The sequence below is a fragment of the Stegodyphus dumicola genome, chromosome 8 (genome assembly GCF_044657685.1).
Source record: "Stegodyphus dumicola isolate Sdum_Otavi_A_Nest chromosome 8, ASM4465768v1".
Classification (NCBI taxonomy): domain Eukaryota; kingdom Metazoa; phylum Arthropoda; class Arachnida; order Araneae; family Eresidae; genus Stegodyphus; species Stegodyphus dumicola.
The window spans coordinates 51547353-51568484 of NC_140775.1; the positions used below are offsets into that span (position 1 = coordinate 51547353).

Here is a 21132-nt window from a genome sequence, read left to right on the forward strand (position 1 = left end):
AACGACGACGAACATCTGTAGTTCCTGATTCTAGACAAACACTGCCCCCCGATGAACATGTTAACACAATGAACCATCCCCGAAAAAAACCTTAAATTATTTACAACAGGTGTACAGAGTGCCCCAAGAAAAAAGATAGAAAGACTAGATTCATTTGCGAAAATTGTAGCAAAAGTATATGTATGGAATATATGACCTCATTTTGTAAACAATGTTCAAAAAATTGTAAGTAAATAATTTTACCTCTCCTTATTCTTTCATATTTTGTCTAAAATGAAGTATTAACTTGGTTTTACATTTTAATTTCTTTTAAAAACCGATTAATTTTATTCGGAAAATTTTTAATAATTTTTTTCCGGGTATGACATACCCGGCACGTGTTCTCGTGTTCGTCAGATCGGTGCGTGTGCTCGCAGGTTAACTACTTTATTGCTCAAGTGAAAAAGTTAAGCAATAACATGCATACACACACAAAACAAAAATTAAAACACATTTTTTGCAGTAACTGAAAAAATTTCATCTAAATAAGATGGCCAAAATATTGTAGATAATAAATTAGCTTGTATTATAACAGATTTAACATAAAGCAAAGACTAAGCAATAAAAATAAGCTGTTATATTTTTTTCTGATAACTTTTCTGCTAGTTTAACAGATTAACAGAAAATACATTTCTTAATAACATTAAATTACAGCAATTATACAAATTATGAAAACTCTTCCTGAGTGTAATGCTTGAATTAAAAAAAAAAAGTGTACCAAAAAAACTATTTGTTTTGATGATTCCATTGTTAAACATTTTAAGTCAATAGTTATAATTCACACAAAAAGTATTAATGCAGCCTTGCACATTTCAAAATTATGCCCATGTTTATTTAAAGCTTTACTGCTGTAATGAAAATTCACATAATAATGATTGCACAGAATGTTTTCATGAGAAACAGAGAGATAAATATATATGAAAATTTAGACCAGTATACTGTACATTTAATTTCTAACATAAACAAAAATGAATGGGCTCATCTGAACTTTTTATGCCTTTATGCTTGCTATTGAAGTGATTCTTAGCTAGAATTTTTCAAGAATAGCCTCAGATTTTTTACAAACAATTGCTCCATAGAAATTATGAAACATCCTTCAAACAGAATGAGTTTCATGATGGGAACTCTCTATTTATACACTCAGACCAAAAAATGTTACGCAATTAATCGACTTTTTAAAATAACATCTAAGCAAATAAAATTTTATTACAAGTAAGTTCTTGGAAAAGTTATTTATTTTTTTAAATGCTTTAATAATCAGTAAAATTTATACAATATAACACAAATGCACTTAGCAGACACAGCAACTATTTTAAAAAATTAAGATATGTAGCATAGAAACAAGAACTTCATTGTTGTGTACATTCACTGAATTTTACAGGTGATAAAGATTTTTGCATACTTTTTTTTTCAATAGAGTCAGCAGAAATGTTTGTGTTTATTGCAGACTTTTGCTTATTTTCTCCATTAGCATGTACAAATAAAATTTCTTTTCTGTCTGGCACAAACTTTTGAACACTTTTTTCTTCAAAATGGTTGACAGCATTATCTTCATCTTGATAGGAATCAAACCCAGTAATTGTATCATTGTTTGAAATGTAGCTGTCCCCTTGTTCTTTGTGTTTTACGTAAAAGTGACGAAGTACAGCTCTATTAGATCTCCGAGGAGGCGATATTTCTTGGACTTTCCCATCCTTTCCTAATCTTAATCTACCAAATATAATATCATTATTTGCAGTCTTTTCCATTGCTTCTTCATTTGCTTTGAGATCTGGCACATCAGTGTTTAATTTATCTTCTGGAACTGAAATAGACAAATAGTCTGAAATTAATTTAAAATTAAAGCAAAAAAAAAAAAAAACTTACATAGATTTTACATATACTCTTACCCCTGTATCCATAGTTCAGACAGGCAGGGAGGAATAAACTGCTTAAGTTACACATTTTGAAATGCGATCAAATAAAAACAATCTTTACTATAGTCAAATATTGACTTCACAGCCAGTACTGTCTTCCCATGCAGAATTGTTTGAGCTCATATGCCAAGCTGATGATCATAAATATGATAGTAGGCAATATCTATCAACAGCAGTCAGCAAATATATAATTTGTTGAAAAATTAACTGGTATATACAGTTAAAAATGAAGTCAAAAATGAGATCAAACACTGTAGGCTGGCATGCTGAAACCACGTATAAATGTAAATAAAGGAGCTACAGTTGATAACCATTTGTTTCATCAGCTTAGAGATAAAATAGATAAGTTTGACCAAGTTCATCTTTTCTTGTTGCTTTCAGTAGGGTTGCAGTATTCAGAATCAATGTACAGAAGGTTGAAGAAAAAGTCTCTCTACACCATGGTTTGGTGGTTATTTCAAGTACTTCTTTAATTTCAAAGCTGTTTTTATGCATGGGTTTGGCAATGATTTTATGTTCATATCCTACTCAGTTACTTAATATGAATGTTCAGCAAAATATTTTACCAAAGATGTGCTACTTTTGTTGATGAACTGATTGGCAGAGAGTTTGTAGCTATCCTTTTATGTCCAGCAACTATTTCGAATTTTGGTTTAAACCTTTAGTTCTATTTTAGATGGGACTTCCTTAATTTTATTATTTAGTTTTATTATATTATTATAGTTTTCCTTTGAATGTTTCCTATAATTCAGGCAGATCATGTTCATGTGTTGTATGAATATCTAGATCTGAAAGCACGGTTGTTACTCTCTCCCCTTAGAAGACAGTTTGCAGCTTATAACTATGGCATAATGAAGTTCCATCAGTAGTATTATGCATTAGGTGATTAGAAAAAAGAGATGTATCAGAAAAAAATAATAAGGAAAATACTTACAGATTTCTATTAAAATCATTCAGAAATATTGAACCACTTTTAACACATTAATGCCACACTAATTTCACAAGGCTCGCCCATCTGGCCAATATGAATTTCTCATTATGCATTGAATATTTTGTGAAACATAAATTGCAATACACAAATTTATGAATTTATCAACTCTTATTGCATCATGAACTTAAAAAAAATGCCAGGAAGAGCTAGGGTTACATGACAATTTCATAAAGTGGGCTAGGTAAAAAATTCGAAAACCTAGTTAAGGCAAATAACTGTACCAAAAAAATTTTGACATACTGTAGAGACTGCACTGGTTCACCTTTTATTTGCTTGAAATGTTTCAATACAACACATTGCAAAATGCACGCATAATATTTAAACTTACATGTTATATATACAAATAAAATTATTTTTGTACTATATCCCATTAACCACTTGCGCTACGACTAAACTTCACGGTTGCGGTGCCGTGCGCTACAATATAACAAGCAGTAAAGTGTCTCATTTACACGTCTGCAATCCAGAGCTGTAACTCGAGAAATAAACAATCTCATAGTTAGACGACATGTGCAACACGTTATTTTCATTTTTTTGCGCGGTTTGAGACAAAAGCATCTCGACGTGCGTGGCACGTCTTTTTAGCGCAAGTGGTTAATTTCTTCACACCATTTTAGTAATGATGATAATATTGAAAAATTTAAAACATTGAAAATTTACTTTAATTACGTGTTTCTAGTAATTTGGTTTTGCCAGTCACAGGTGACCTCCCATGGCACTACAAACAAACTTAGTGCTGTTAACCGGCACTAAGTTTTTTCTTACAGACTCAGGGTCCATACACATTTCTGCACACAGAAATTAAGTACTTTTAAGGACCATTAATAAATAAAATTAAGGACCTGTGAGCAAATGGGAACTGAATAAATTCAATTAAAAATATTATATCTATGCCTTAAACTTCACTTTTTAATACCCTCCTAGAAATAAAAAGAGATTTGTAAGTAGGATGCATTATTATTAAACATAGTTTAATTAACATAATTATTAATGTGTTTGAGAATAAAATAAATATTATCAAATTTATCAAGTATCAATAAATATTTTACACTTATAATAACTAGACATATTTTGACATTTTAGTTACATTTTACTATCAGATTTTTATTTATTTTTAATGTCTCATTTTGTAACATATTTGCTGAGTCTAGAAATTTAATTAATAGCAAGTAGATTTTATGTCAAGCAGCATAGGTTAAAATGAGCATTAAAATATAAATCATCATGATTCATAACAAAAGACTGGCTGTTGTTACCACTCCTGCTTGCCTAGAGAGAGACCTGCTGATCAGAGCAAACCTGAAAGGTCTGATGTAGGCACAGTTAGTAAGTTTTGAAAGTTAGCTGAGCTCTGTCTGACGCAGTTAGTGTCGTAGCTTCGTGTAGTTCAGGGATTGTAACTCAGTTAATATACATTAAGGTTCTATTAAGCCACTAAAGCACTAGATGTATTGAACATAAGTTGTTTTTCATTATTTTAAGTTTCACTAGATGCGAAGAATAAGTTTTACATGAATTTTTATATTTTTGTGTTTTACCTTGTGACCTCTGTAAAGGTTAATGAAAGGCAGTAACTCACTTTAATATGCAAAGATAATTTTTAAGGGTAACTTAGTTATAAGTAATTAAATTAGATATTAGATAACCTTAGTCATATGGATTTACATGGACACTATTAAATTAAATTTATTTTTTAATTTGTTAAAAAAACCTATTAATATCACAATCTAATAAAATTTCACAGTTTAAAATACATGCAATTTATGGCATTGAATTTTAAACAATGTTAGGATAATTACACATTAAACATTTATATTTTGTAGCAACAAAATAATTATGTGTCTTTTTAATTTGAAGCCCTGTCCAGACATTTTGGCTAATTTATATCGATTTCCTTTTCCTTAATCATCTTTTCAAACGATTAGAAATTTGTCTCAATACGCAAAACAATGTTTTCATTAGTTTCTGCCTGTTTTATCTCGTAACTGTCAATCTCTCTACATTGTACTACCTATGATGGTTTACTTGATCTGGTAAAAGTTAAATAGTCCACCCACCCCCCAACAAACGTGAAACAAATTATGGCTATGTCTGAAAGTAACTATAAATCAGAGGTTTAAATAAGCTTCTTATTTAAAAAGTACTTAGAACATAAAGGCATGTTCTTATGCTAACAAAATCAATTACAGCTCGTGGTGATGTAATTAAACAAGAACAGTCAAATTCACACTAAAAATATGGACTAGTGGTCAAAGACAAGTGGTTAATTTAATCTGGTTCAATAACTCATATATCGTCATAACTCAAATGTCAGCAGCGGTAATGGAAATTATCAGAGCTGATAGGAACTAATACAGTGATCAAGCGGAGGTCAGAAACACACTCTTTGTCTTACACTCCAAAAAGCTCATGTTAAAAACTGTCTCTGTGATTTGCATTCTGGTGAGGAAATAGAAATGGGAAATTATAGTAAAGGCTGAAATTGTTAGCAACTGGGTAATTTACATAATAATAACTACATATCTCTTAAGAATGATTTTCTTTCTCTTTATATATTTAGTTCATTTCTTATTCATATGCTGGTGAGGCATCATTTTTAGAATTTAGTGACACACCGAGCAGCAAAATCTAGAAATGGCAAAACTTTTAGAATTTAGATCAAGCATTGGAAGCAGAATTTAGAAAGGCACCAGGCAGCAGAATTTAGGATCCACAGAGACTGTATCAGGTGGCAAAATGCCTAGCGCCAGCCCTGTGTATGATGCATTAAGACATATTAGATGAATCTTTTGAATTGCCAGTTTTCAATTTCTTTATTAATAACAAAATTTCTTTCTATAATTTGCCTGTTCATATAAGATTAGAAGCATTTTTGATATTTTCCATGCTTGTGTCTAGTGAAAAGTAGAGAAAAAGAAAACTGATGCATATTCTGAGAATTCTGTGAAATGGGGAAAAACTCTTACCATGAAAAAAATTAAAAAGACATTTCTAATTAATTACATAGCTATTTTGCTTTTGCTAAAAACTGTTTCACAAATTGTGCTTTATAGCATTATACCTTGCTTATTTTTCAGATTCAAAACATTGTATAATATGTGGACAAATGGAACTTTATAATATGACAGTGAAAAATAAAACTGCTTTATTTTAATGTTATTTCTTAAATATAATTCCAATACATTGCTATTATTTTAATGAAATTTATCAGCATTACAATGTTCTAAAAAAGTCAGCAAAAATTTCCCAGAGTTCGGAATTAAAAATGTTCCATAGAAACCAATCTTAAAATCACCAAAATGTTGATAAGTCACCAAATTTAGAACCATTTAATAAAAGAATTCACATCCACAAAAGCGGAAAGTTGTTTGAGAGCTCTTCATTACAAAAAATGAAATAATTTGAAAATTCTTATGTTTCACTTCTTGCTCAGAAACTCGGGTATCCCACCAGTTATATTACAAATAGGAACAAATTATAACCCATGAACCCATTAAAAAAAATAACCATATTTGTCAGTGAATCGTCAAAAATATTGCTGCAAAATGCTAATTCACACTCAAAATGGCAGTCGTAAAAACAGACAGAAATTTCGGATTATTAAAATTAAGGACCTTCTGCCGATTTTGGCCGAAATTAAGGACTTTTAAGGACCAAAAATTGATTCCAAAACGCTTAAGGAATTTTAAGGACTCTTAAGGACAGTATGAACCCTGAAACTTTATGTGAACAGTATTAAAATTCAGCAAATTATTTACTTTATAGCTTGGCCACCTGCAAAATACAAGGATCCCCATTTGGAGCTCAAGGCTTTCTAGTATAAAATTATTTACTGTTTACACTACAAATACCACTTCCATTTTCATTACAGTTATCTGCTGCTACTAGATGTTTTGAGCAGGTGACTTGGAAACACACCTGTTTCTAAATATTGTGATGGTGTGGCTAATCCTTTTCAGCTATTCAGCAAAAGAATTTTTACAATTTTTAGGGCAGATGGCCATGAAATCTAGGCTGAAAAGTTGTTTCATCTAGATATTTTTAAATTACATGAGAGCAACCTGGTTGAATTTTCATAAATGATTCTACTATTATAATTTGTATTCTGATAAATATTTTTTTATTTGCTCAATTTGAATAATCATGAATCGAAACAAAGTTCAAATGTTAAAAGAATTTGAAGAACATTGGGACAACTATCTTGATTCAGCAGACAATGACCTTGTCAGTGCTATTGGCATAGTTGAATTACCACCAGATACAACTAATAATGTTTCTGATCTGGAAGCTAAAGATGACAACACACAGAAAGATACCTTCTCAAATGATGTTCCAGGTTCATTAGAAGTTCACAGAGGGAGGTGTAATACAATCCAAAGAAAAAAAAGGTACGGTAAAAAGAGAAATCCATATCAAAGTGAAATAGAAAACTATCATTCAACACGCCTAGTCATAGAGAAGGAGAATGCAACCAGCATAAAACAAACATGATAGAAACAGCAAAAGGTAAAACGTTAGTAGAAATTTTTGAAATGTTCTTAACAGATGATCTAGTAAATTATATTGTACAGCAGAGGGTATCTTACATAGCTCAAAATAATTGCCACCAGTTTACGCTCTCTATGACATTTTCAAAAACTTTGGAATTTTTACTGTTAACTGGATATCACTCTTTACCTCAAGAGCAGACGTATTGGTCAGTAAAAAACAGAAATACTGGAACTGTACGAAAATGTATGACAAGAAATCATGACATCGAAATAAAGAGAAATCTACATTTTGGTGACAATTACAAACATACCAATTATACATAGGAACAAATGTTGTTCAAAATACAACCAGTTTTGGATGTGCTAGATAAAACATTTATGCAGACTGAAATATTTTCATGTACTTTGTATATCGATGAACAGATGGTGTGTTATTATGGTCTCATCATTTTCTGAAGCAATTTATCTGAGGCAACTCATTTGCTTTGATTTCAAGCAATGGGCAATGTGTAGTATGACTGGATATTGCTACAATGCTAAAATATATGAAAGTCAGTTAAGCAGTAGTTCAAAAAAGACATGCATGGATTAAGCATGTTGGTAATATTGAATAATTAGTTAGAAACTACAGACAAACCAGAAGAACATTGTTTTTATTTGAATAATTTTTTCACATGTTTTGATTTGATGAAAAATCTAAAAGAGAGAAGTGAATGGTGAGATATAACAGGATGAAGGAATGCCCTATTAAAAACCAATAAGAAAATGAAGAAAGAATTTTATGGGGTTTTTGATTAAAGATGTGTATACCAGCAGATATGAGAATTCTGAGGCACATTAAAGAAATCTAACAGATGGAAAATGGAGGAAATGTGTGGTTTATAAAAATAAATTTTGAAAACCATGTGTAAAATGTAATGTTCGATTGCATATAGAATATGTTACCACATGGCACTCATTAGAGAATTACTCACAGATATTTACTGGCAACATGCCGTGTTCCCCAAATGGGGATTGATCTTTAAATTTAAAAAAAAAAAAAAATCACATATTTATTTTCATTAATGTTAAATTTAGTGCACTATGTTTGTATACATGCAAAAGAGGAACTATATTTGAAAAAATATGTTTAAAAAAATCTGGCAGTTAATAGACTAATGTCAGACAATGAAAAAATGAAATACTCAATAAGGGAAACAATATGTTAAACCACAGTATAGTATATGATATGATCAATGAATTGTGAATTACAGTTGATATGTTTCAAAATGTGATGCAGATTGTAGGGTTTATATTTATTTTAACTAACATTTATTTTAAGTTTAAACTATCTTTCCTGTCAAGCCTTACTTTCCCCTGGAACTGCCAATGCCAGAATATGTAAATTTGAGTAGAACGCGCAAGGATTCAAATTACCAGCGGAAGTAGTATTCTGATTTAAATAGAAGGAAACGAGTTCGGTGTGATATTCTTACTTAGCGAGCGCGGAGGTAGTTAGCGAGAATTAAAGAACCCCGCGTTGCAGCCTATGTGCTTGGCGGGAAGTAGTGGTAATTGTTCCAGTGAGCTCCAAGTCTGCTGAATTAGCAGCAGTATTGTAAAACACGGTGAGTTAGTTATTTTAGAGAGCCTCGTAGTTAGAATCTTGTCTTTACTTTCTTTTCGGGTTATTATTTTTATTTGACTGCCGAGTTGGCACCATCTGTAAGCGTCAAGAGAACGCAATTGTAATTTATTAGGTTGAATAAAAAGGGACTTAAACCCTTCACAAGGCTCTATCTTTTATACAAGTTTTCACAGTCACCTCTTGGTTGCGTGCAAGTTGGAGGCGCGCAACGTTATATTGGCGCCCGAACACTTATCGAACTGAAATGGCCGAAAATTGGATGGAAGCCGCTGGACAACACCAAGAAATGACAACTCAGTTAGAAGGATTTGGATACCTGGTCCAGACTTTGAGAGCATCAATCAAGCCAAACGTCTATTTCGACGGAAAAAATTCGGTGGCGGTATTTTTAGAAGGTCTAGAAAACCACTTTCAGCTCTACCCTGTGCCTGAAAGACAAAAAGTTGCCATCGCCACATCAGCACTAAAAGGACAGGCCGTGCTATGGTGGGAAAATATAGGCAAATTTCTTCTAGGTGAATTTGGAAGCCCGACGTATACATTTGAAAATTTCAAAAAATCGTTAGTAAAGGCCTTCCCCATAGTGAAAGATCGCGCACGGCTGGAAGCCGAACTATATAGTTTCTACCAACGGGATACAGCAGAATTGACGGACTTTATTTTACGAAAAATCAAGCTAACGGATATGCTGTATGGAAAAAAACCCGATGCGGAGATAATTGAAATAATATTACCAAGATTGTTACCCGCTGTTCAAGACTACTTTGAAATTAGAAACCCAACCACATTGCAGGAACTTTTCGAATTGGCGGTGAAGTTTCAAAATCGCAGAATAGCGGAAAAAGCGAGAGGGGAAACATATTTTCAAAGTACCCGAAGGAAGGAGGAAACCAGAAATGGAAATCGCTCGTATGGGGGAAAGAACTATCAAGCTAACGCATCGAAACTCGAAGGTCAAGGCCCAAAAAGAAAATTTTAAAATAAACATCCGCGTACCCAGAAGACACAGATTGAAAGGAAAGCTTTAAACGACTAGAGGGGCCTGTGAAAGGGAGGGTCCAGACCCCGGAAGTTTTAAAAAAACCCTCAAATAGACATTTAAACACGGTCATCGTAAAAAACTCACAGCTACCAATTATACAAGTCCTGGTTGGCGATGTACCAGTAGAAGCCCTCATAGATACAGAAGGAAATTTTATGAGTGAAAAGTTCTTCAAAAAGAATTTTTATAGGATACGACTATTTAAAACCAGAAATACGGAAATTATAGCAGCGCAAGGAAAAACATGTCACTGCATCGGGAAATTATCATTAAACTTACAGGTAAAAGAGGAAAATCTCAAAGTATTAATTTTTGTGGTGAAACACCTACAACACTCTCTTATTTTAGGTATGGACTTTTTAAGGGCCGCGAGGGCCAAATTAAATTTTCAAGATAGTTCCGTGGTGTTGGAGATGGACCAGAGGGTGGTGGAACCTGTGGAGACACCTGAAGTGGACTTTAGCCATCTGAATGACCAGGAAAGTAAAGCAATACAGCAAGTGGTGAGTAATTTTTCTCATTTGTTTTCAGCAAAACCAGGAAACTGCCAAATCGTGACTCATAAGATTCAATTAAATGCCGAAAAACCTTGTAGGACTAAACCGTATCGTTATGATAAACAAAAAGACCTAATCATCGAAGAACATATTCAGGAGATGTTAGAGAATAAAATAATAACGCCCATAAATAGTGAGTACGCGAGTCCAGTCGTACTATGTAGGAAAAAGAACGAGTTTCCTCCTTCGGATAAAAGGGCTTGGAGGTTTGCTATCGATTACAGAAAACTAAATAGCATTACTAAATTTCCAGTTTACCCTTTGCCGGTTATAGACGAGATCATTAGACAGATCAAATCGACAAGATATATGTCTACTTTGGACTTAACGTCCGGCTACTATCAAATAGCTATGAGACCCGAAGATATACATAAAACAGCGTTTATAACAAAACCGGGCACTTATGCATTTTTACGCATGCCCTTTGGGTTGTGTGGGGCCCCATCAACATTCCAGAGAGCTATGGACATTGTTCTAAAGCCTGTCCTAGGAAAGTCAACTTTAATTTATCTAGATGATATAATTATAATGAGTAGTACGTTGGAACAACACATTAATGACCTCGAACAAGTTTTTAAATTATTAAAAGAGGCCAGTCTTACAATTAACGCCTCAAAATGCAAGTTCGCAACTAAAGAACTTAAATATCTTGGTTATAAAATTTCGCAAAAGGGTATAGAAACGCAAGATTCAAAAATAAAAGCTATTAAGAATTTCCCACCGCCAAACACCGCCAAGAAACTTTCGTCTTTCCTTGGATTATGTTCTTACTATCGATCTTTCATAAAAGATTTCGCTAATATTGTTGAACCACTCTTAGTAATCAAAAGAAAAAAGAGTAAGTTTACGTGGACAGCGGAAGCTAACACAGCTTTTGAAAGATTAAAAGAAGCGCTTATTAATGCCCCTGTTTTAAAATTCCCTGAGGGGGACGAAAACCTGGAAATTGCAGCAGATGCGTCAGACTATGCGGTGGGTGCGGTTCTTATGCAAAATAACCATCCGCTGGCATTTTTTAGTAAAACATTGAATCAGACACAAAGGAATTATACAGCTACAGAAAGAGAAACATTAGCCGTATTAATGGCTGTACACAAATTTCGTGTTTATTTCGGCAAATCGCAGATAACAGTCTTTTCGGATCATGCGGCTGTTGGTAGACTTTACTCGGGAAAAAACCTAACGCCCAGGTTAATAAGATGGGCTTTAAAACTCCAAGAATATAATATCACAATAAAATATAAACCGGGTAAGGAAAACAATGTAGCTGACGCACTTTCTCGTATAAAACTGGACGACGAAGGAAATGAACTTAAATGCGCTGTGTTGACTTCAAAAATTTTAGATTCTAGAGATACGGTTATTACTGAACTGAAAGCTGATCCTGAATTTGGAAATATCTATGCTTATTTGAAAGACCCCGAAAGCTTTGAGCACACAGATATCGATGCGATAAGAAATAGAGCAAAAAACTATGAAATAATAGATAATTTATTATTCTATACGAAAACAACAAACGAAAATCTTGAGCATAAACCAGTCATCCCAGCCTCGCTTCGATCAAGCATTTTGAAGGAGTTGCACGAAGAAAAAACAGCGGGCCACCTCGGGGTCAGAAAGACTATAAAAAGGGTACGCGAGGCGGTATATTTCCCGCAATTATACAAAATAGTAACGGCGTATGTCAGGTCCTGCAATCAATGTCAGTTAATAAATGATATTAATTACAGCCCGGCCGGGTACTTAAATAGCATTCGCGCTACATTTCCGAATGAAATTTTAGGCATAGATCTCCTTGGTCCCTTCCCCCAGAGCGAGTTAAATAAAAATCGTTTTCTTTTAGTAATAGTAGATCATTTTTCAAAATGGATAGAAATTGTTCCACTTAAACGCGCGTCAGCCAAAACAGTCGCAGATGCATTCTTACACAGATACATTTTAAAATACGGTGCACCGATAAAAGTCATTAGCGATAATGGAAAACAATTCATTAGTCAAATATTTGGAAATATATGCAATGGACTTGGCATACGCCATATCAAAATGGTTCCGTATAGACCACAGGCTAACATAGCAGAAAGAGTTAATAAAAACATAGTAAAAATAATTCGCAGTTACGTGAGCACACATCACAAGCGCTGGGATGGCTACATAAATGAATTAGCTAATGCTTTAAGAACGGCACATCATGATACTACGGGAAAAACTCCAGCAGAATTATTTTTAGGCAGAAAGTTAATTACGCCTTTAGATAAATTATTCTTTGTGCAACAAAGAGAGCAGGAGTTTAAACAACAAGATGTGCAAAAGTTGATTGATCAGGCGCTTAAAACCTCGGATACGGCAAGAAATAGGCAGAAACTTTATTATGATAGAAAACGCCGTGAAGCAGATTTTAAAGTTGGGGATAAAGTATTGAAGCGGAAATTTTCTTTATCAAGTGCCCCAGACAATTTTATGGCAAAGCTAGCTCCAAAGTTTGAAGGCCCCTATGTAATTCAGGAAATCAAAGGGGTAGTGTTATATCTTAAGAACGAGAGAGGGGAAATCTGTAAAGCAAGTCCCGACCAGGTGAAAAAATACTATAATCCAAATGATTTTGAAATCCTTAAAAGTTTCTTGCAGGACTCAAGTCTAAACAAAGTAGAAGAATCAGAGACTACAACAACTATTCCACCACCCAAGAAACAGAGAACTGAAGAGAGACCTAGCACTTCTACAACCCGGATGTCGGTATCAAAAAGAAAAAATGATTTTCAAACTCCGGCGTTTAAGAAAAACAAAAATACAGATGAACCGGGTAAAGAAACCGTGGTAAAGAGAAAAACACCACCTACAAAGGATAGCAGGAGAAATTACACATCAAGGAGAACGCACACACGGCCACAGAGTCAGGTGCCAGCAAGGCCGCCGTTCCGGAAACTGAAACGCCAACAGGAGGCACAAAAATACGACGAACAGAAGAAATTCAAGAAGGACTCCAGACCGGAGGACGTCAAGACCAGCCGTCCCAGGCAGAAACGCAAAGGCCAACAACCAGACGATTACTCCGTCAAGAGGCCAGCATGTAGAGGACGCAAAAGAAAAAGCAACGTGGACGACACTCGGAGATCAATAAGGAGAAGATTGACATCCATGAAACCTCTAACTTGGGATCAATTTTGCCAAAAACGGATGACAGAGTTTCAAGCATCGAAAACTCAAAGATAAGTTAAAACCTTCTATAATTTTTTTTTCTCTTTTGTTCCGAAATGTTATGCATAGGTACGAAGTTCTATGTTTTGACGAAAGTCAATATGTTTCGGTTGAGACTTAGTTTTGTTTTACTTATTTAGCTAAGGCAAAAGTATTATTTTCTTTAAGTGTAAAAGCTAAAAACAAGCATTTTCTGTTGGTTGAAAGACTAATCCTGTTGTGTTAAAGCCAAAATTTGGCCGGAGATAAAAATAACTTTGTATTCTTGTATTAATAAGAATTTTACTTTCAGTGCCGCCAGCTTGGCGAAGAATGAGTAAAGTAAAAATTTATTTTCTCTTATTCATTTTATGGTAAATTGTAAAAAGCATATGTATTAAACTTTTGTAAATGTATGTAAATACTTGCATGTTATGTAAAAGTAGAATTTAGTCTAGAAGCATAAAATTGTAGATGCTAAAAGTGAATGCTTAAAAGCAATGAAGTCAAAATTTAAGTAGTAAATTTTAGATAAAGTCATGCTTTAGAGCGAAAGCCTGCATGTTTAAAGATGAATGAGGGGGAAGTTGGAATGAATGTGTTTTGTAGGGTTCTCCACCTACATTTGAATTTTTAAGACTATTAAAGTAGCTCATTGAGTTGTAGAATGTCGAGTAAGGTGTGTCTATTTGGTCGTTGAATTCTAACAAATCATGGTGGTTAGGGGAAGTGTTGTAAGACTAAAACACGAATATTCCCGTTTGACACCACACACGGTGGAGAGCCAGGGTAAAGTTAAATTAATGCTTGAAAAATTGAATGAATGTGAAGTAAGCAATAACTAAGAAAAACGAATCGTTTAAAAACAAAAATTTATTGTGTCAAGAAAGTGTAAATTATAATGCATGTAGAAAGATACTGATACTTATTCCTTCCAGATGCTGGAAGGAAAGACCAAGATTGATTGATGAAGTCCAGGAAAAGTTGCTGTAAGAAGAAAGCTTTGTAGAGCAACAGAATTTAAGTATAATTGTTACATAAGATTTTTTTTTTTTTTTTTTTTTTTTTTTTGTGTGTGTAAACGAGGTTCTCGCCAATTAGTTCAGAATTAGAGAAACTTACAACAGGTCGTTTGTAGGACCTGCTTCCAAGTTTTCCAAATTCTGGCAGCGGCAAATGTAGGGTTTATATTTATTTTAACTAACATTTGTTTTAAGTTTAAGCTATCTTTCCTGTCAAGCCTTACTTTCCCCTGGAACTGCCAATGCCAGAATATGTAAATTTGAGTAGAACATGCAAGGATTCAAATTACCAGCGGAAGTAGTATTCTGATTTAAATAGAAGGAAACGAGTTCGGTGTGATATTCTTACTTAGCGAGCGCGGAGGTAGTTAGCGAGAATTGAAGAACCCCGCGTTGCGGCCTATGTGCTTGGCGGGAAGTAGTGGTAATTGTTCCAGTGAGCTCCAAGTCTGCTGAATTAGCAGCAGTATTGTAAAACACGGTGAGTTAGTTATTTTAGAGAGCCTCGTAGTTAGAATCTTGTCTTTACTTTCTTTTCAGGTTATTATTTTTATTTGACTGCCGAGTTGGCACCGTCTGTAAGCGTCAAGAGAATGCAATTGTAATTTATTACGTTGAATAAAAAGGGACTTAAACCCTTCACAAGGCTCTATCTTTTATACAAGTTTTCACAGTCACCTCTTGGTTGCGTGCAAGTTGGAGGCGCGCAACGTTATAAGATAAAGAATCATGAATAAATCAACAAAATGAAATTTTATTTCAAACTGCAAAACATGCAGAAGGAACAAAATGACAAAACAGGTTTATGATGAACAAACATACTATGAAGATAATTGCAAAATGATTCCAGTAACTTCATAATAATTGCAAAATGATAATAGAAGTCACTGACATATCCTTCAACTTGATAATCCTAAGACAGCACTGAAAAAGTAAGCAAATTGATCCATTCAAACAAGTTACTAACTGTTGAGGAAATTTTTAGAACCTGAAGTCCTCTTATTTAAAGCATTCTAACAACCTATTCGAATATGAGATAAACGAATACAAAATTTATTTTAACGCATTATGACTTACGCCACAATAGTTTCTATCAAATTTAAATATTATAGTACATTTTCATAACTTTATTCATTGCACTATACAGCTTCTGACTTTTGTCGAGAATCAAAATTAGGTTGGATTAATTGATTAAGGCAAGCATGCAAGGATAATCTGCCAAAACAAGAGAGAGGCCTTCAATGAAGGCTTTTTGAGGAAAACTGGTTTATGTCCCACCTATGTTAAACTACAAAAATGCTCAGACACCTTAAAATAAAATTATCATAAACATTCTAAATTGATGCAGAATATCAAGAAAGCTACAACAGTACAACTAAAAACACCCCAAAAAAAAATCTTTCAGAACTGCTTCAGACAATGATAAGAATGGTGAGATACATGTGCTCAAAGCAGGGGTATTTTGAGAAGGATTAGTGACAATATATCTTTTATTATAACTTTTTTTAAGATTTAAATATTCACCCTGTTTTTATCATGCCTTGTCTAGTAGAATAATTGTAATATAGTATGTACGTCATGAAAGAGCTATTCTTATTACAAAATCTGCCTTTGATATTTATACCTTAGTGTACCACATAAAGTGTTTTTAATAAATTCTTGGACTTCATGAAAAAATAAGTAAGCAAGTATTTTGAAAGAGATTAGTGATAATGCATATTTTATTACAATATTTTTTTAATTTAAATATTCATCCTATTCAAAAATTAATGAAATGAATGAAAATCAATCAACCTGAAAAATCAACGAAATTCCAAACCAAAGCAATGTGAAAGCCGCTGTCTTAAACTGCACAGGATGTCTTGCGATGTCAGATTGAATGCTCCAATGAATGTTAGACAAAGTTTCAAAATATCATGCCTTTAGCTCCACTTTCAGTTCAAGAAATAAAGCAAAATCATGCATAAATAGGTCAAGGGGATCAGCAAATAATATCCATTTATGCCAAAATTTCTAACTTTTCTACAACGTTTTGTACTGCAGTTAAATGACCTAAACTACTTTTTCACTTTTATATTATTTAAAAATTCAACTCAACAATACAAAACTTTTATGGTAATGCTCTAGTTCAAAAGATAAAAAAATATATAATTTTTCTATGTCTTATCCTTCAGCCATTTCCTATATAATCTGAATATATGAGATACAGAATTTGACACAATGAGAATGAGCTCCAGTCATTTAACACCTAAATTTACCTTCAATAAAGACATTAAAAGCATCAGCAAACAAAAACATGGATTAATATGTTTATTCAAAAATGCTGCTATAAAAGAAAACTCAGACACTACTGGAATATTACTACAGTAAATTTTTAACTCACCTATAAAACTTGCTTGTAAAGGATTCTCTTTCAATTTCAACTTTAGCTGCATATTTTCAATTTGAACTGCATCCAGCATTTCCTTGGTATGGTAAATACTCTGTTGAGCTTTCATTAGAATATTGTTATCATTTATATTTTTCATCCTTAAGGATATTAATTCCTTCTCTAGCTGTTTTTCTTTTTGTCTAAAATTAAATTAATAACCAAATTGTTAATTCAAAACAATAAGCGTCTCAACATCTAAATTTTTTTTAAAGTTTTGTGGATAAAAACTAAGAATTATTGCATGCATAAACAGCTAAAATTTTGTTACAATTAACTCTTAATGATAAGAAATTTTGAAAGTCAAGAAAAATAAAATGCAGTTCTCCTGAATAACAAAAGCATGTGAAATACTAAAAGGAAAAAAAAAAAAAAAAAAAACATTTTTAATAATCAAGTCAGATCTGTTTCTGCCAGACATTCTATATCTAAAATATCATTCATTTCTAATCTTTGCAGTCTATTTATAACCAAAGCTCCAATTCACTACAGATTCTTGCTGTTCGATCTTTACTCACTGCTGGACAATATCAATATATACAAAATCGAGCTTATTTACATCTAACAATTCCTTGGTTAAAAATATAGAAATATTCAAAATTTCAGTTTGCAATGCTATTACACGTGCTTTCCAGCTTCTCCCAAACTGAAATATTGCAATGTTGTTCATATATAATTTCAAACTCACTATGGCACTTTCATTAAGTAAATATTAATACAATACATAAAGCAATACAATAATATTATTTTTATTACATTACATGTATGATGTTAATTTCCATGTAGATAACAAAACACATAAAGCAATACAAGAATGTAATTTTAATTACATTACACCTATTATATTAATTTTCGCAGCTCTAATTTTACTCTAAATTGCTCTATTTTGAATGAATTAAACCAAAATCTAACAGAATATTTCATCAGCTAAAAAAGAAATTAAGGGAGAAAAGGAAAAAAAGAAAAGAACACAATTAATTTTCAAGAAATTAAAAACTACATATCAACAGTTCAAAGACATGACACGTACAGATAAAATGCTACAGATAAAATTGTAAATTAATTTAACATTTTTAAATAATCATTATAAACTTTGTTATAAGATATGCACATATAAGCTACTCTTTTTGAGTTTTTATGCAAGTAATTTTGATTACAGAAATTGGAAAAAAATTACTTACACTTAATTACACTTCCTTTGTAAAATTTTAAGATAATAAGATACTGTATTTCAAATTAAAATCTTGTATTTCATAGTAAACTTGCTACTTTTGCATTATTTAGGCAAAATATCTAAATTACAGATAAACGCTGCATTAATTCTAATAGCAATTTTTTTTTTTTTTTTTTTTTTTTTTTTTTCCTTTACGCTTTTAAAACTTTGAGGTAAATGCAGAATGATTATTATCCTTTGAATGGATAATTAAACACATTGTTTTTTTTTAAAAATTGAATTGTTTAAACTTAGTTCAAATAACATTTGAAGCATATTCAGAATTTTCCCTTTTTGAAAGTTATCTCTCCTCACGAGCCAAAGAATTCTCTTATACAACATAAATCGATTAACATTTATTCGCCTTTGAAATCACTTAAGTTTTATTAAAATCTACACAATCTCAGATGACTAATTTTAAAGTATTACATTCTATTTTTATTTCTTATTCTGTGTTTATATTTTTAAAATGTTTGAACTTAAATTATATATTTGATTAATGTGAAAAATGCTGTATACAAAAATAAATTTTATTTAATAATCAATATCTGAGAATACTCATTTAACATTCATAAAGACTAAGTGTTCCTTTTAACATTAACTGAAGTGAACTGGATTCTCTCTTTATAACCGGTAAATTATTGACTACCCTAGCTGTATGGTGTGCAAAGTTGAAAATTTCCTGGTATAAAATACATCATTTATATCCCCCATAAAATCAAGATTTTTCTCTTATGTATGCTTATTTCTTTTCCTACCATGCTATCTGCTTCAGTTAGCTTAGTTAACCCCAGAATAAAAAGTGTCTTCAATTGCAGTTTAGAACAAAGTTCTACAGTCAGAAGTATGGGAATGTGATGCTCACAGAGTTTGATTCATCGCTAATCATCCATCATGCGACCCATACACAAGTATCCACCATGACCTTTCACAGACGGCTGATAGAGCGAAATAAATGCTCATGCCAACCATTATGCCACCTGCCACTCACGCCTGCACACTGTAGAGCCAGATTACAGAGGTATTTGGCTCAATTAGGTTGGAATGATTCTGTTTGGGGACAAACAGTCTTTAGCAATGAATCACACTTCCAGCTGTGTTGTGACTGCCATCGAAGACACGTCTGGAGATGCCCAGAGCAGCGTCCTGATACTGCTTTCAATATTGCACACCACACAGACCCTCAACCAGGAGTTATGGTCAGGGGTGCCATTTCTCTTTATAGCCAGACCCCCTTTGGTTGTCATTAGAGGCACACTTACAGCACAGCGATATGTCAACAACATTCTGAGACCTGTTTTGCTACCGTCCTTTTACAGTACCCTGGCCTTATTTTTCAGCAAGATAATGCCAGACCACATATGGCACATGTTGCTATGAACAGTCTCATAGATTGTCAAACACTTCCTTGGCTAGCCAGATCTCTCTTCCATCATGCATGTCTGGGATATGATGGGAAGGCAACTGCATCTACCAGGGAATGTTGAAGGCCTAGCCTGACAATTGGAGCAAATTTGGCAAGAAATACTGCAGGAAACCATTCGGGAGCTTTATCAGTCTACGCCAGACTGTGTGGCAGGTTGCATCCAGGCTATAGGTAGGTGAACACCTTATCGAGCTCATTACTTTATAACTATGCAACTCTGAAATAAATCATTCAATTGTTCTGAAATTTTACTCATTTTCTATTCTGTACATACTCTTCCTATCCACCAATTTTTGTCTTCATCGGACAAATTCTTCTTGGTATGTCATTTTGTTTTTGTTATAGAGTGTATTAAAATGATTTTCTTTGTAAATTATTCACATTTGAATGGTGTTTTTTCAGATTTTCTCAGAATGTTTTTTTTTTTTTTTTTTTTTTTTTTACTTTGGGTACACTTTTCTTGAACACTATTCAATGTGGAAAGTTCAAATTTCCCGCAGTTATCTTATTTCTTTGAAATTATGTAGAAAATAAAATTTGTGATAATTAGTATTGGATATTAAAAATTCAATACCATTCTTTTACGACTTTCAAAACATTTTACAAATTTATTTTTAATATTTTTTTTCTTTTTATGTAAAATATGAAATACTGCTTTTTATTCTTAAATGATATGTTTTTAACCATCATGCAGCATTTGAAGAAGCTTGGTGCAGTATTTTTTAAGAAAACTGTACTAAACTAACACCCTTTCACAAGAGATTTGTCAAAGGAAAATGAAATTAAACAGTTGGTTTTTAATTTACATTTCATGTGTTTTATACAATCTACAATCTGTGTATTTTAATTGAAAAAAAGAATCGAGTGTATAAGTTTATGAGAAAAGTTATGACCCAGGGCTATGAAATTTGGTACATAGGTGCATCTAGACAAGAGCCAGTACACCTTTTTGGAATTTGTTTTATTATCTATTTCATATTTTGTAAAACTTTAATGAATTTCTGATTAATAAACTCAACAATTTAAAAGCGAGCAATAGCAACACTGTATAAAAAAAAAAAAAAAAAAATTATCTCCAGCGTGCAAGACTCTGTATCGAAAATTCTAAAGATATGCTCATTTTAAATGCAATATTGCTGTTGAAATTAATTTTATGGTTTTAGTTCGAAGAATATTTAATAAATAAAGTAACACACGAAACGTTTAA

At 32.6% G+C, this 21132-nt stretch overlaps 1 protein-coding gene across 1 annotated transcript in view; it reads right to left on the reverse strand.

Annotated features, from left to right (window-relative positions):
- Positions 1 to 849: 849 nt before the first annotated feature.
- The window catches only part of LOC118188020 (protein Spindly-like), a 55647-nt gene continuing 35364 nt past the window's right edge, over positions 850 to 21132 (reverse strand). The window contains exons 8-9 of the mRNA XM_035358353.2: positions 17242 to 17429; positions 850 to 1843 (exon numbers count right to left, since the gene is read on the reverse strand). Coding sequence (XP_035214244.1) covers positions 1389 to 1843; positions 17242 to 17429 — 643 coding nt within the window. The 3' untranslated portion in view covers positions 850 to 1388. The remainder of the gene's footprint in view (positions 1844 to 17241; positions 17430 to 21132) is intronic.